The sequence below is a fragment of the Purpureocillium lilacinum genome (genome assembly GCF_023168085.1).
Source record: "Purpureocillium lilacinum CBS 284.36 DNA, scaffold_7, whole genome shotgun sequence".
Lineage (NCBI taxonomy): Eukaryota > Fungi > Ascomycota > Sordariomycetes > Hypocreales > Ophiocordycipitaceae > Purpureocillium > Purpureocillium lilacinum.
In genome coordinates this window covers 2,698,351-2,714,390 of record NW_027072117.1, presented here as the reverse complement: position 1 = coordinate 2,714,390, position 16,040 = coordinate 2,698,351, and the positions used below count along the sequence as shown (strand labels likewise).

The following is a 16,040-nucleotide window of genomic DNA, read 5'->3' as shown; positions in this document are numbered from 1 at the left end:
GGCAATGTATGCGTTCACACGATCCACGAATAATGGTGTGCTGGATTCGTGGTGATGAAGGCAAAGGAAGGCAAAGGAAGGCCAAAGATGCAGTGGTGAGCCCTGGCGGTATCTGAGGTGTGGAAGTGGAGGTTGGCCGCCCCGGCATTGCCAGCACAGTGGGTTTACCTTAACAGGCTGCCCACCAATGTGGAGCCTCAGGGACCTGCCCGGTGCCACCGTCAATGATACCACGAGCTCCCGCTCTCTACGTAAATCACTACAACTACATTGCTTCACGACCGTGAGTAGGCACCCAAGCATTTCGCCGCCGCGCCACGGCACGGCCATATTAACATTAATCATTAGTTGGAAGCTAAATTGCGTCTTTGCCGCCATCGTCCTGCGTGCAAACCCGCTCACCCGACTGAGTGTATCTAAACGTCCACCTTGACATCAGGATATTTTCTGGCAAACATTCCCAGCGCCTTCAGCGTAAAGGTGAACTTGTAGTTGGGGTACGAAATCATGCACGACTTGTTGAACACGCCCTCGATGGCCTCTTGGAGCCACTCGCCGTTTGGCTGCTGCCGGCGCATGATGAGCTCGATGCCCTTCTTCAGCGGCTCCACGTTGGGATAGTCGGCTTCCATGAGGCCGATCAGCGCCCAGGCCGTCTGCACCACGAGCGAGCCGTAGGGATGCTCGACATACTTCATGATTTCACAAGCCTGTAAGGCGTTAGCTCCTGCTTGCGGCTGCAACACGTGGAAAAAGACTTACCTTGTAGCTTTCCGACCAACCGCCGTCCTCGCGTTGCTTGGAGAGCAGAAACTCGCATCCGGCCTTGGAAATCTTGCTGTTCGAGTACGTCTCGCCAATGCTGGCCATGCTCTCCAGTGCAAACATGGTGGCATACGTGAAGCAGATACCCCAGCTGCCGTACCAGCTGCCGTCCAACCGCTGGTTGGATTTGATCCAGTTGGTAGCTCGCTTGATGAACAGCTTGATCTCGTCGGGTCGGTAGTCGGGCCAGTGCTTGTTGAAGAGCGACAGCGCCGTCACACACGCCGTTGTGCATTCCGGATAGTCGTACTCGATCATGATGCGCCCAAAGACCTCTGCCGCGTTCAGCATTTCCATGTACTCGCCGCCTCTACGCGCCTCGTAAGACGAACAGGCGCCATTGTCATTCTGATAGAGCAAAAGCGTATCGACGGCGTCAAAGATGCGCTGGTCGCTGAGAACCTTGGTAAGCCCACCAACGTTCTGCAGTAGGATGATGGCCTTGAGAGCCTCCGAGATGCAGTCGCTGACTCCGTATCCCTGGTCGCGGTTGCTGAATGCCCACCCGCCTTTGCGTGGCTGTCGGTAGCATTTCTCCTGGTCCTTGCAGTTTTCTCGGATCTGCTGGCGTTCAAGATAATTGAGCGAGCGCTCCAACATGGGTTTCCAGTTCTTGTCCTCCTGCAGCCCGGCTTCAAATACAGCCTGGATCAAGAAAGCAGTGTCCCAGCATTGCATGCCATTGGTACCATTGCACAGTATGCCCTCATCCTTGACCCACAGGAACTCTTGCAGACGTTCAATGTGCCTCTTGACGCTGAATGCGTCAGGGCCGTCGCGGACATAGCAGACAAGCGTGTTCATGGGCGCGTTGACGGGGGCCAAACAGGCATAATCGGTGTTCGCGTCTTCCATGTCGACCAGCTCGCTCACCCACGCTTCAGCCCTGTCCTTGATAAAGTTTGGCCGCAGATACGGGTTCCAGAGGTTCACCAGGAACCAGTTGGCCGTGTTCAAGAGCCACGACTTGGGATGATAGTTGTCGACGGCTGCGATGCTGTTTCGGTGCGCTGTCCAGTTGATCTCGGCGTGCGGCTGGACGAAGAGCTCTTCCTTGAGGCCGCGGATGATTTCCGTCTCTTCACAGCTCCACTTCTTGGAGTAGAGGTAACCCATGGGCAAGAATACCTGGCGGATGTGAATCCACCAGCGCCAGGGTGCGATCGGGACCCAGTCCGGCAACAGCCAAATCTCTGGCGGCACCGGATTGACGATATCCCAGTCCACAACGCCCAGGACGGCGAGCCAGAACTTGGCCCAGTGCGGAGAGTTGACTGCTCCTCCCAGTTTGTGCAGCGTGCCTCGGGCCTTGACCATCACCGGGTCTTCGGGGTCGACGCCGACGAGCCGAAGAACCGTATAGTTGAGGGTTGTTCCAAAGACCGTGCTCTCGCCTTCGATATGCAGGCCCCAGCCGCCGTCCTCGGGGTTTGCCCTCGCAAAGATATAGTTCTTGATCTCTGTCGCCCATGCCGATGAAATCGGTGTCTTCGTCGCGTACCAGGTGATGACGATGCCTGGGAGCAAGAACAAGGGTCCGCCGTCCTCGCAGCCCCAATGCCCCGAGGGCAATTGGAGCTTCTCAAAGAAGGTGAGGCCATTCTTGGTCGCTTCTAGTGGGGTCTTTGCTTTGGGGAGATCCGGAAGGCCCTGTTACGGGATCCAAGTCAGCGCCATGGCTTGGTTGTGGGAGACGGGAGCCGTACCAGAGGCAGATTGAGGTACCATTTTTCCGCGTAGCTCTGCGGCCACTCCTTGGCAGCTTTGGCGTCCGGTAGATAGTGCCAAGTATGCCTGCTGTCGTCGTCCTTCAACCTCCATCTGGCGGGGTCCGTTTTCGACTCGATTCTGGGCTTCTTGGGGAACCCCAGCTCCTCGTCGTTGGCTCGCTTTCGCGACCTCGCAGCGCGCGTGTCGCGACCCGTCGCGGTGGCCATTGTCGGCTGGCGGTTGCGTAGCTACTCGGGATGTAGGTACACGTCGTCAATGAAGGTGATTGCTAGAAGGTGTGTTGAATGCGGCGCGGGTGCGTTCCGTACAAGTACGTACGTGCGGGTTTGCAGTCGCAGCAAGGGGCGCGTGCCTGATCGTCGTTGACAGCGGCAGGTCGGACGGTTTGCCAGCTCCGGTCCCCAAGGGCTCCAATTAGGGGTTGCGCAGCCCCCTGTGCATGTCACCCCATTGCGCCTGGCGTGCTGTGCCGCAGCCGCCTTGTCCAGCTGAAGGGTGCCCGGAGAGCCGGTGGGGCCTGCACCCACCTGCAGCTGGAGGAACTCGGGCATTTCCAGACTTGCTCCAGCGCCATGCACCACTCACAAACGACCGCCGTACGGAACTATCCGTAGAACGATGTTGACGTCGGACGGGCAGGAGCGCCTCACAGTACTTGCCTGCTCAACTTCCCCGCGGGTGAGCGGCTGCGCCACGACCTGAGGCATCAAGACGACACTGGACGGGGAGCAAGGTCCTGCTAATCCTCGATTGACCATGTTCTCACACCGGCCTGGTATCGTTCGGGCACCGAACCCCGAGCTGTCTGCCGCAAGCCGTAGTCGCAATGCCTCCATCCTCTGAAGTCGCTGCCGCTCCCGCATACAATACCCGGTCCCACAGAGAGGGTGCATCCGCGTCACCCAGCTCAGCCACAAGCGGGGTTCTCATAGCCCGCATGGAAGGCATCTTGGAGTCTGTCGCCGATGCTTTGTCCAGCGGTCACGAGCTTCGGCTGGAGCTCATGACCCATGGAAGTCGACGCAGCCGCCGCATGCAGGAACTGCGCTTCCCGGGCAGGAGTCTGTCCGAGGGCCAGAAGTTTGGTACGCGGCCGATTGTGAGCTTCGAATGGCAATGGCAATATGCAAGTCGTCTAATCTTTCAGCTCGGTTGCTTCTGATGATCCAACTCTCCCATGACGCCCTTGTTTCTGGTAGGATCCTCACTAAACGGTACGGCATTCAACAGCCAGGCGGAGGTAGCACATTGGCTGACTCGAACCAGCCAAATCTACTACCAGCACCAAGAGTTGTTCGAAAAGCAGCGAGTCGTGGACGACCTTGTGGATGACCTTGCCGCAACCCTGTCGGTGCAGCGGCATGACTTGAACATTGTGCGACTCTTGCTAACATGGCAGCTTCACTTCTCTGCGCTAACACGGCCAGGTCGCCACGGCAAAGGGCCTTTGTTGTGGCCTATTGGTGATCCATTTACACGATGGCACGGATATTGATGCCTCGCTCGGGGACACTGTGCGTTCTCGGCCCTGAGCTAGACACAGCTCTGAATGTTGACCGAGTTAGGGGACGCCGATTCCGCTAGTGAGGAGCATTTCGGCCGTGGAGTGCCCGTCGATCCGCTGGGTTTTGGTGGTCGAAAAAGATGTTGGTTCTGGCGTGCAATCGTGGTGCACGGATACTGATGTCCCCAGGCTACGTTCCGGTCACTTGTGTCGACGAGCTTCTGGAAAACAAGTCTATGCGGACCGGGCTTGCTGATCACCGTGTGTGGAGCCCGCTCTCATCATTGACAAAGCGCCTGCCGTGCTAATCCTGCGCAGGCCAAGGGGTATCCCGATCTCATCACTCGAACGTTTGTGAACTTGCTCTGCTCCACGCGTCCAGATGTGCCGGTCGTGGTACTTGCCGATTTTGACCCCGATGGACTCAACATCTTTCGGTGTTATTGGCCGGACACCGAAAGTCCGGCCCCAAGCAGTGCTCGGCCTGACGGCCTTGGGTTGCGTTTGCTGGGAATCAAGTCGGACCATGTCATTGACTTGCAAGCTTCTGACTCCCGGCCAGCACTCACCAATCAAGTCTCTGCTTTTGACTTTCAATCGTCTTCAGCGAGCACACAGCACTCCGATTCCGCCATTTCAACGAGTGGTCGTTATCCGGCCCAGACTCTCTCCTCCCGTGATCGAAAACATGTTAGGGGGACGTTAAGCAGGGTCGTAGAGCGAGGTGGGTCCGACGCAGAAGTGGTCAGTCTCACACGAGAGCTTCAGGTTATGCTCATGATGGGAATTAAAGCGGAGATCCAGTTACTAGAGGACTCGGGGGACTTGACGCAATGGCTGGAAAACAACTTGACCAGGCTATTGTCTCCGTAGGCTTGCCTCACCTAAAGAAGATCGATACCTTTTGGCCTGGCCTCTCCATAGGTAGGCTACCCTAGACCGAGACTCCCGTACAGTGCGAAAGGTGCGGCGTTGCTTTCTGCACAGTCCCCTCCCTCAATTGAGGCCGGCTTAAAAATTTGAGGCTCGCTCAATGCCACTGAGAGCAGCACACATCCAATCGCCATGGCGCCTCAACTCACCGAAGACGAGATCGATGATCTCATTTACTTTGCCCGGGCGGGTGAGAATGAGGACATGAAGGAGACGCTGATATCGTTGGCGGAGCGGGAAAAGGTCACGCCCGCTGAGATCCTCGTCGCGGCCCGGGACGAGGCCAAGTCGACGACGTTGCACATGGCGACCGGCAACGGCCATCTGGGTGAGTCTTACTGGGCCTTCTCGATGACACAGGCCGGGAGCATGGCTTTGCGAAGTGTCGCTGACAAAGGACCAGAAATGGTGCGTCAGCTCGTCGATGCGTTCGAGGGCCGACCAAAGGAGGAGAAGCAGGCTTTTCTGGACGAGCCGAACGAGCATGGCAACACGGGGCTTCACTGGGCAGCACTCGGAGGCCACCTCGAGACGGTGAAGCTTCTTATGGAGCATGGCGCCTCGCCGGCTTTGGCAAACGAGCGCAACTACGTTCCTCTGGACCTCGCCAACTTCAACGACAAGCCCGAGATCGCCCAGTACTTTTTATCGGCTGCGGGGATGCTGGAGGAGAGCAACGGAGAGAGTGGTTTGAATGACGCGGCGGCGTCTATTGAGCTGGCGGACGGGGATGAAGTCAATAAGGACGGTTCAGGGCCATCGGAATCGACTGCATGAGCGCGACGAACCATGAAGCGTTCATTGCCGCCCACAAAGGCGCATTTGCGCCCAAGGAGCCTCACTCACCCAGGTCACGGGCATGATGGCTCTGGGGAGAGGGCACGTTACATTAGTGGCGCTAGGCGATGCCACGGCGATGGGAAGCATCCGTCTCCCGGAGTCGGTACCGAGATAAGCGTCAACGGCCCGCCTTGCAGGAACCGGGGAAATCGGCCATTTCACCGACACAGGAAGCGAGGACGGGAGAGAAAGAAAGCACGGCGCGGTGCAGCGACGCGTCTGTACACGCAACCGCCGCGGCGAAGGCGAGGCAGCGACGTCGCGCTGACAGACGACTCGGAGAACAATTCAGGAGACCGCCGAGATGACAGATAGAAGGCTGGGACCTGGCGTAACAATTGATACAGACTGGTTGACGGTCTGGTAACGTACCTCTTGCGTCGCATCTCTGGTCGGAGTCCAGGGACCTGTCGTTCCGATTGGAGTCGGGCATGGTCTGGAGATGGGGCCTGACAGGCCATTATATCTCTGGAGTCACCCGACGCAGGCCCCGGGGCATCGGTGCTCCCCAGATTCGGCCATCCGGTGGCATTACATCGCGCACGGCCGAGCCCTGATTGACGAGGGTCCAGACTGTCGACATCGGGGTGGCGCAACCCCCCACGCGACGCCTGCCCCTTCCGGGGTCCGACGGGCTCCAGTTCGTGGGGGTCACCCCGGATCCCCAACAACGTGGGAGGAAACGCACCCCGCGAACCCCATGCATCTCTGTTCCTCCTGCATCCAGCCCCCCGTGTCACTGTCTCGCCGTGGTAAATTAACCAGCGTCTCATTCGTCCCAGGGGTCGAGCTCGAGCTCGAAAGAAGCAATCGCGGCCTACATACCTGCGCGCGACCCCCATCGATCATCGGCGAGTCGTGCCGTGCCTTGCGCACAGAGACATGTCTTGATGGCGTCCCCGGAGGAGCCCACGACGAACGGCGGCAGCACGGCCGCGGGATACAAACGCGCGAGCCGGAAGGGAGCGCCGCGCCGTTTCACCTGCGAGCACCCGGGCTGCGACAAGATATACTCGCGGGCCGAGCACCTGCAGCGCCACCAGCTGAACCGTGAGCGTCCCCTTCCCGCGCGCTGCCTTCTCGCAACCGCGCTGACATGGCGCTCCTTTGCGCGACGACGCAGATAACCCCAAAGAGATTTTCCGCTGCGACATTGGCGACTGCGACCAAAAGTTTGTGCGCCTCGACCTGCTCGCGCGCCACAAGAAGCGTCATACCTCGTCCTATACCCCACGGAACAGAATACCAAGCTTCGACGCCCCGGGCGAGCGGACGAGACTATCAACGGCCACCGCGAAGGCGCGCCAAAATGGGCACACAAGAAGCTCCTTCTCCCATCACCCGCCCTCGGCCGGTCCGCACGATGCCGCCATCCTCTTGACGCCCGACTCGAACACGGCCGCAACACCAGCGCCCCTGCAACATCCGCTCTCTGGCAGGGCCGCCGGCCCCAATGCCACCTGGACGTCGCCGATAGATGAGCGCGCCCCGACGAACATGATACCTCACAGACAGAGCTTTTATGAGGGCGATACTACGGCGTTACCAGAGCCTTCCGCCATGGTCGCATTCTCCAACGTTGCATACCCCGCGGACGACCAGCTGGCGCAAGGCAACTTTGCCGCCTGGCTGTTCGATCCGCAGACCACCTACAACGACTTCAGTGTCGCTAGTCTACCCTTCCTCGAGGGCGGCCTGGAGTCGACTTTCAACAACAACATACACTATGACTACGAATCGTTAAACAGCTTGTCTCCAATGGAGCAAACCACCCGCCACTCCGATGCGTCCGACGACTGGATCACGGAGTCCCGTCGGCAAGACCTTCTGTACTGGTTCCAGATCTTCCGCAAGAAGCAACCGAGATACGAGACTCTGATGCCCAATCTCGTCCAAGAGAGTGGCGGCGACCTCCCAGCGCTCAATGTCGACATGATGCGAGACTGTTTGAAGGAGTTCTGGGACAATGTGTCGCCACGGCTTCCTATCATACATCAGCACACCTTCTCCGCAAACCGATGTCCCATATTTCTGCTGCTCGTCATGATCTCACTCGGTGCTGCGTCTCTCCGAAGCAGGGACAACACCGGGCGACTCTCCGAGTATGGCGCATTTGCCGACGTCATCATTGCTAGTGTTCGGTGGGAGATCCTCACATCCGACGACTCGGCGCCTCCGATAGGCTTGTGGGTTGCCCAGGCGTTGCTTCTGCTGGAGTTCTACGAGAAGCTGTACACGTCGAGAAAATTACACGAGAGGGCGCACATTTACCACCCGGCGTTTTTGACCCTCCTGCGCCGTGGAAGTCCGTTGATAGGAAGAAACGGCAGCGAGTCACCACCAGAGCCGGACGGCTTGGGTGCAGAGCGCGAGGCGCCAAGCATGGCGCTCGACTCGCGAACGTGGTGGATACGCTGGGCGGAGACAGAGTCGATGCATCGGGTGGTGTTCGCCGCCTTCATGCTTGACATTATACACGCCGCAATGTTTGGACATACAGCCGATATGGCGGCACACGAGATCCGACTGCCATTGCCGTGCGACGATAATCTGTGGACGGCGAGCAGCCCGGACGTCGTGCGCCAGCTCGATGCCAACTTCCGCATGTACGGCGTCAAGCAAGTGTCTTTCTTGGACGGCCTAAAGAGTGCATTGCATGGCAAGGAGGTCAAGACACACTCGTTTGGGCGCATGATTATCATCTCAGGGCTGCTGAGCGTGGGATGGCATCTCAGCCACAAGGAGACGCATCTTAAGTGGCTGGACCTGCGGACCCCGTCAACGGAGACCCAGGATAACTGGCGCAAGATGCTCCTCAAGGCGTTTGGAAACTGGAAGGAAAGCTTCGATGTGGCCATGTCTGATTCCATCACTGACGCGCCGGGTCATCGGCCGGTCCCCAATGGCCCGATCAACAGCGCCTCGCTGCTCTTCCACCTGGCGCACATCAGCCTCCATGCCGACATCGTGGACTGCCAAGTGTTCGCGGGCGCAAAGCGACTCCTCGGACGCAAGGTATCGGCGCGAGATTACACCAACGCGGTCAAGCGAATGAGCGCGTGGGCTAAGCAGGCGTCGACTCGGCACGCGATCCTGCACGCCTTCAAGCTACTCTACCGTGTGCTTGTGGACCCCCACCCAACGAGGCGTCGCAACAACAGCAGCCCGCACTCCCCGGACTCACCAGCGGTGCAATACTCGCTCCGCAACGAGACCGATCCGCACCGGCCGTGGATCATGTACTACGCTGTGCTGTCCATATGGGCATTTGTCCAGGCGGTCGGCCGACCGCCAGGCAAGGGATTTCCCCTGCGACCGTCGCAGATGGGACAGAGCACCTACGCGCGCATGGCAGAATACCTGTCCGGCGTTGCGATGCTGCCGGAGCTGGACGAGGCGACCGCGGCGATGCTGCACGAAGGGCTGCCGGAACTTTTGGATGTAATGGAGGGCATCTTAGAAGAGGCGGACACGGAGTTATTGGTGGAGGCTAGAGAACGGCTCAGCGTGTGCAGGGACATGCTCCTCGGCGGAACGAGGCGGACGGATTAGAGTCGAGCCAAAGTGTATCATACATGTAGTGATGACCATGACGGATGAGATGGCAATGATTGATAAAGTACATGATAGCGCGTGTCGCGGAACATGCGATGAACGTGAAGGACCCAAAGGCGATTCTACGCAGAGTGCTCATGCATGGCAGCCAGGCTCAGACTTGTACAAAATACGAATGACATCACTGGCCACGGCCACGGCACGATGCTCGGTCGAGATGGTAGCGACTGCGGTGAATCGCTCTAAACTTGCTAGAAGTGGAGAGCCGGCGAGTTTCCGGTGACATTTGGACTTTGTATATAGCGTGACGCTACGGGAGGCAATCGTCTCGGCCCCAAGCCGCGCCCATTCTCATTCCGAGCTCTATGAGATCAAGTATTCTACTCAATTGTTTCCTTTCAGTTACAGCGTCTTCTGCGGCGCATCGTCATAGTACTTGTCCGAATCAATCTGCCTCACTTGCAACCATGGCACACCATCAGTGTAGCCACAATCACCACGGGCATCACCATCACCACCACGTGCATTCCGATGAGAATGCGGACAAGACGCTCGGCGAAAAGAACAAGGAGCACTTTGAGTACGTGATTCCGTGAATGCTGGTACAACCCTGTTCGGCTTAAGCCAGTTCGACCCTGAACCCCTACGCAGACTGACAGCGGGAATTGCAGCCAAGTAGCGGCGACCATCTTCGACACGCCGTGGGTCGCAAAGCTCGGGGAACAAGTCTCGCGCGAACTTCGTGACAACTTTGCGTGGTTTGGCGTGAGGGCAAACAGCGCTGGCTCACCAACTAAGATGCTGGACTATGCCTGTGGCAGTGGTATCGTGTCTCGTGTAGGTCACAAGTGTTCCATTTCGTCTCGTTCGCCGCATGGTATCCGGGCTAGACTAAAACAGATCGCTTTAGGCCCTTTCGTCTGATGTGCCCGTCATTCGAGGAATAGACATTTCATCTGGCATGGTCACACAGTACAACACGCTCGCAGAGAAAGCAGGGTTCTCACCAGAGACGATGCGCGCCGTCCACGGCGACCTGCTCGACAGCAACGCCACCCCATCCGCAGAGCTTGCAACCGCCGAGTTCAATCACTTTGACCTAGCGGTGATGAGTCTCGCCCTCCACCACGTCTCAGACGTCGATGCGATGATCCAGAGCCTGGCGGATCGACTCCCCGAGGGCGGCGTGCTGGTCATTGTGGACTGGATGAGCGAGGAGGCGGGTAGCGACTGGAAGTTCCTGCAGTCGGACGACATGCCCGTGAGACATACAGTGAGCCGGATGGGCTTCAGCGAGGGCGCGCTGCGAGAGACGTTTGAGAAGGCGGGACTGAAGGGCTGGGGATGGAGGGCGTTCGCGGAGGAGTCGGAGGTGCCCTCCAAGTTTGGCGGCAGCATGCGCGGGTTTCTGGCCAGGGGCGTGAAGGGTGCGTGAATGGCGGCTTCGAGGTTGACAAATAGTCTACACGTCGCGCAAGGGACGATATGATGCCGGCACCCTCGGTCGTTTTTATCGGGCAAGTCGTGTGTAAGTTAAATGATATCTTGACTTGAGCGCAGCAGCCTACGCAATCTTCACCCTGCGCCGGGTGTAATGGTACGGGGTTCCAGAGCCGCGCATCGCAATTTGGACACATGAAGAAAGCTGAAAGCTCGTCTATTATATCGCTTGTGATATGTACATACTCGCAAGTGCCTGGTAATAAGACACAAAAGAGAGGACGCTCGGATCAGTTTGGACCGTTTTCGACCTAATCCCCGCCCCATCAGCCAGTAGCGAGCTTCTTCAGCGCCGCCGCGTCGCCGTTGAACCGGTCCGAGTCGCCACCCCAGGGGGCATGGTTGTTGTACTGCCAGATGGCGTGCTTCTTCCAGCCGCCGGGGAGGGGCCCAATCTCGCTCGCGTAGTGGGCGAGCACGAGGGGGGTCTTGTCCTTGAAGGCCTGGCTGTTGGCCGTGCAGGCCTTCCACCACGCCGGCCCCGTGTAGATCATGGGGTAGCGCTTCGTCGCCTTGTGGTACGTCTCGACGAACTCGGAGATCCACGCCACCATGGCCTTGGGCGAGAGGCCGTAGCACTGTGGGTGTCCGTTGGTTGCTTCCAGGTCGATCATGCCGGGCAGCGTGATGCCGTCCTTGGACCACCCGCCGCCGTGCTTGAGGAAGAAGTTGGCCTGCGTCGACGCCTTGGCCCCGTCGGGCCGGCAGAAGTGGTACCCCCCGCGGATGAGCTTGGCTTTCGTGGCCGCCGTGTAGAACTTGTTGAAGTTGGGGTCGACGAAGGTCGAGCCCTCGGTGGCCTGCATCATGTCAACACACACACATCCCGTGTAAGTCGTGTCCGCCTGGTCCGCTCGAGTCCGTCTGGTGGTGACGTGACCAGATGGTTTCGTCGATCGTCGCACGTACCTTCATGATAACAAAGCGCGCGCCATCCTTGTACGCCTTGTTGAAGTCGACCGACTTTTGATGATTCGAAATGTCGAAGCCCTTGACGCTGGCGGCGCGCTGCTCAATCGGTGTCGCAGCGGCGGAGCCAACCAGGGCGAGGAGCCCCGCGGCCAGAAAGCTCAAAGACTTCATCTTGTCAACGTTCTTGCTCAGATCTGTGCTAAGAAACGCCAAGGCTCACATTTCAAGTGTCCTCAATCGTCCTTTATATCGCAGCTTTTGTTTTTGTTGTGCCGACCCTTACGTCGAAGCTGACTGCTATTTTGGGAACGCCGGCCAGCAGCGCTTGTCCAGGTACCAAAGTCAGCTCGACGCACAGAGGATTGATCAACGGAAATTAGCAAGTGCGAGCCCAGCGTCGGCTCCGAAGGTGGCTGTTGGATCAGCTGCGATCGACAGTCCATTTGCCAGGGAAGGACAGCAATTCGACTGTTTTTGTGCGAGCACGAATGAGTGTCATGCATAATCCAGGCACCGGGTCGGTCGGACTCGGGCCCGTACGCATCCATGCTTACGGGGATGATGTTCAGTGCCTTCATGTTGCGGAGAAATCGGGGTCGTCATGTTGGGGGGGTGGGGGCAAGGGGAATTTGACGTCCACAGTGATGCACTCTGGCTTGAGTGTCGGTGACACAATTGCAGCCGTGGTAGCAAGCCTGTTTGCGAACTCGAGGGTGATATTGGCCGTTCTTGTGCGACACACATCCGCGTGTGCATGTGGAGTTAGTGGCACGCATCGCGCGTGGAGTTAGTGATACAGTTTCGCGGATTGATGCGTCGGTGACCGCCTGTGCTGTTTGGGTACCCTGTTTCACGTAACACAACAGTTGGGTCAACGCACAACATCCTCACGCCAAGCACGGCAGGGAGTCAATGCCGCAATGACACGACATTGATATTGAGCTCAGTGGTGGTTTCTGTCAACGCATGCTTGCAGTCTGTATGCTACAACCACCAATTACATACATTAAGTAGTATGTAGACGCATCAATGTTACAGCACCACGTCTTTTGGTTCCGGTTTAGGACATAGTGTTGCGGTGGCCTAACCATCAAATGCTTTGGCGAGAATTGGAGTCCAGCTTTCCAATATCTCGTACAACTTATCTGCCTCGTTGACCATGCCCAGCTGTATCGCCATGATTCGCAGCGTCACGAGCGAGACCCCGATGGAGTATGCACCCCGCTGCTGCTCTGAGAACGACCTGAAGCTTGGCACCTCAATCCTCCCGGGTATAAAAGACCCAAATGAAGCCTTGTGGTACGCTTGGTTGACCAGGGACATACATGCTGCGGTCTCCCCGCCACAGAACTCGCACTCGGGTAGCTCGCACCTCAAGCCGTGGGCCGGCTCTAGGGCTATCCAACACCAGCGAGCGATGCCACCGACGGTCATCCCCGTGCTCTCGGGGAGGGTTCCATACGGCCGGTTATTGCCCGGCGCCAGAATGGCCCACATGAATTCAACGCCGACGTTGGCTTCCAAACTCACCATCTTGTTCATGATCATGGCGTTGACCTGGATATAGCCCCTTTCAGGGAATGGGAAATCCGTGAATTCTATCGCCTTGCCGGGGCCGATGAAGGATAGGATGTCATCCTGAATCCAGGCCCTCACCTCGTTCGCCTTTCGAGGGTCCGCCAACTGTCTCAGAGTCTCGCACATGATGACAGGGCAGTAAGGGGCCTCTTCATCTTTGGACCGAGCCAACTGGCCGACAAGTCCCTGGTAGAGCTTGCGGAAAACCATTCTGGCCCGCCGAGGTCCTAGAGAGCTCTGGGTTTGTGAATAGGTAGTTTCGGTTGTACCTTGCGGTGTCGCCAACGATGTAACTTGAATTGAGGTGATAGCACGCCTTTGGCAATTGATGGCGAGTACTGCTTGGGTAACAAAATAGTAGGCTGGTAAGGAGAGATGCTAAGTCTTACAATAAGGGGTTCGTTTCCTGCGTATTTATAGGTTGCAAGATTTCATATTTTTGCGTCCGTGACTTGTGCCGTCAACAGATTGTCATTCACTTGCTCGGTCCAAATCAGACGCGAACTCAGGGTGCACAGCGGCATCTTTTCGCATAGTATTCTTTAAAGTGATCAACATACCTGATGATGCAACATTGAATGAAGGGCGTTTACGGAGTTATGCATCTGCTCTGATTCACGAAGGAAATTTAGAAACTGGTCGCGGACAGTACTATAAGACCAAAAGGCATCCATAGTCACGATACCTAAACAATGTCTTGAAGCGCGTGCTTTGACAGCAAGACCGAAGATGTGAAAGCCCTTTAGAGGAGTTTTTGTACATCTTTATGCAGGGCAGGCCTTGAGCAGGTGAGTGCTGCTGCGGCCCCACTCTCACGCTCAGGGCCTACGATGGCATGGAAAGACACGCCAAACCCCAACTGAACAGCAAGATGATGGTCGGCCACGTCCCGTGTCCAAATCATTGCTACATTTTGCATCAAAAGGATTGTGCTTTCGATCGGGTGGTGTCCGCCCGAAAGACAAAGACGCATAAATTCCCAAGATCGCACCCTGGTCCCAACGATAAGATTACTCACTTCTGAATATCGAAAGACGTGCCATCGATCGTATAGGATGCGTGGATGACACTGAGACATGTTTTTACGGACCAAGCCCAAGTCCGCCGCATTTGTTCGACCATGTTCGTGTGGTGCACGAAAACCTGGGACCAGGACCGACCACTTCGCCGGACAAATTCAAAGCTCGCTGTTGGTATCACTGACTGATGCTCCAGCTTCAAATGAACCTTGAATGGAACACCTCTGAGACACGAACACATGTATTTGTAGAAAGACGGCGTCGATTAAAGAGGGGAACGCAGAGAAATTACTATCCATACTCCCTCAATCCTCCTTTGGTGCAGCCTAGAGGACCTCTCCAGGCCTGAACTGCGGCGTGTTAGCCCTCGTGGGCTTTCCAAGCTGTCAAGAGGATTGGAAGCCAGCTGGCCAGGATGAGGCGAAGCTGATTCGCCGCTGCAGTCATGCTCAACTCCGTAGCAACAACTTGCAACGTTGCGAGCGTGACCGCTATCGAGAACGCTGCCCTCTGCTTCTCCGAGAACGAGTCGAACTTCGGCGTTTCCATCCTGTAGGCCAGGAAATCCCCGAAGGCTCTCTCGTATGATCTGTCCATCACGGCCGCACAATGTGAGGTCTGGCCCCCGCAAAAACGGCACGTGGGGGATTGGTCCGTCGGGAGAACCCCCGGAGTACCCATTATCCAGCACCAACGAGCGATACCGTCAACTGTCTGGCTCGTGCTCCTAGGTATACTCCGGTGCGGCTTCCTGTTAGTTGGGAGTTCACACCTCCAAGAGAAGAGAAAGCCATTCTGGATTTCTAGGATGTCCATGCTTTCTGCGAGGATGTTGTTGACCGTGCTGAAGTGCTTCTCGGGACGCCGGATTCCCTTGAGATCCGCCTCTTTGCCCGGCCCGAGGAGTCCAAGGACGTCCCTCTCGATCCATGTCTTCACGGCGCTTGCCTTCCGGGGGTCCGACAACTGCTTCAGGGTATAACATGTGACAACGGGACAATAGTACAACTCTTCGCCATCGCTGCTGTCATCCGAGCGGCCGGAACGCCCCCTGAAGAGTTTTTCGAGGACCATTCTGTACTCAGGCCAGCCAAATCCACGAAAACTGAGGTACCAAGAAGATGGGAGGAAGTAATGAGTTCAGGAAGATGGGAGGAAGTGATGAGTTCAGGAAGAAGATGGGAGAGTCAGATCGATAGTGAAGCATCCATCCGGTCATCCAGCTGGATTGATTCTGAGTATTTGTAGGTCAATCCACCCCATAGTCATCTTATCCGTTCCGTCAATGACACTGCATACGCTTTGTACAACCAAAGAACAGATGCATTGAGTGTTAGAGCCACATCGAATCAAGGGTTACCACAAGCAACGCTGGGTTCTGTTCGCCAAGCTTTCTGAGACACAACTGAACGAACCGTTTGATCTTGCGGCGCAATGTTTTTCACATCACAGAGCAGCAAGCTGATCAAGGAGAGAAACTGAACAGATGAACACCTCAAGGTGAGGACCCAGCCTTTGCTAAGAGTGATACATGGAAGCTGGGCGGAGAGATCCAGCAGAGTTGGGTCGCGTTCACTGCAGGATCTGTATCACTGAAAACCTTGGCTCTCAATGATTCCCGATGTCAAAAGAAGAAACAAAAT

General features: G+C 57.0%; 7 protein-coding genes across 7 annotated transcripts; 4 read left to right on the top strand and 3 right to left on the bottom strand.

Moving 5' to 3' along the window:
- Positions 1-416: 416 nt before the first annotated feature.
- PLICBS_009728 (lanosterol synthase (Oxidosqualene--lanosterol cyclase)) lies at positions 417-2,762 on the bottom strand (the record flags this gene model as incomplete). The annotated part of the gene is made up of 3 exons (XM_018325346.2): positions 417-710; positions 763-2,475; positions 2,532-2,762. The coding sequence occupies 3 exons, from the start codon at positions 2,760-2,762 to the stop codon at positions 417-419; spliced, it is 2,238 nt and encodes a 745-aa protein (XP_018176740.2).
- A 620-nt stretch (positions 2,763-3,382) lies between these two features.
- Positions 3,383-3,974, top strand: PLICBS_009727 (uncharacterized protein; the record flags this gene model as incomplete). Its single annotated transcript, XM_065601709.1, has 4 exons — positions 3,383-3,641; positions 3,704-3,770; positions 3,823-3,903; positions 3,956-3,974. 4 exons carry the CDS (start codon positions 3,383-3,385, stop codon positions 3,972-3,974), a joined length of 426 nt encoding a protein of 141 aa, XP_065457781.1.
- A 1,151-nt stretch (positions 3,975-5,125) lies between these two features.
- PLICBS_009726 (uncharacterized protein) lies at positions 5,126-5,770 on the top strand (the record flags this gene model as incomplete). The annotated part of the gene is made up of 2 exons (XM_018325345.2): positions 5,126-5,321; positions 5,397-5,770. 2 exons carry the CDS (start codon positions 5,126-5,128, stop codon positions 5,768-5,770), a joined length of 570 nt encoding a protein of 189 aa, XP_018176739.2.
- Positions 5,771-6,723: 953 nt separating this feature from the next.
- PLICBS_009725 (uncharacterized protein) lies at positions 6,724-9,385 on the top strand (the record flags this gene model as incomplete). Its single annotated transcript, XM_018325344.2, has 2 exons — positions 6,724-6,883; positions 6,957-9,385. 2 exons carry the CDS (start codon positions 6,724-6,726, stop codon positions 9,383-9,385), a joined length of 2,589 nt encoding a protein of 862 aa, XP_018176738.1.
- A 470-nt stretch (positions 9,386-9,855) lies between these two features.
- PLICBS_009724 (uncharacterized protein) lies at positions 9,856-10,823 on the top strand (the record flags this gene model as incomplete). The annotated part of the gene is made up of 3 exons (XM_018325343.2): positions 9,856-9,968; positions 10,060-10,225; positions 10,299-10,823. 3 exons carry the CDS (start codon positions 9,856-9,858, stop codon positions 10,821-10,823), a joined length of 804 nt encoding a protein of 267 aa, XP_018176737.2.
- Positions 10,824-11,154: 331 nt separating this feature from the next.
- On the bottom strand, positions 11,155-11,971 carry PLICBS_009723 (uncharacterized protein; the record flags this gene model as incomplete). The annotated part of the gene is made up of 2 exons (XM_018325342.2): positions 11,155-11,688; positions 11,798-11,971. 2 exons carry the CDS (start codon positions 11,969-11,971, stop codon positions 11,155-11,157), a joined length of 708 nt encoding a protein of 235 aa, XP_018176736.2.
- Positions 11,972-12,883: 912 nt separating this feature from the next.
- Positions 12,884-13,588, bottom strand: PLICBS_009722 (uncharacterized protein; the record flags this gene model as incomplete). Its single annotated transcript, XM_018325341.2, has 1 exon — positions 12,884-13,588. One exon carries the CDS (start codon positions 13,586-13,588, stop codon positions 12,884-12,886), a length of 705 nt encoding a protein of 234 aa, XP_018176735.2.
- Between the last annotated feature and the right edge of the window lie 2,452 nt (positions 13,589-16,040).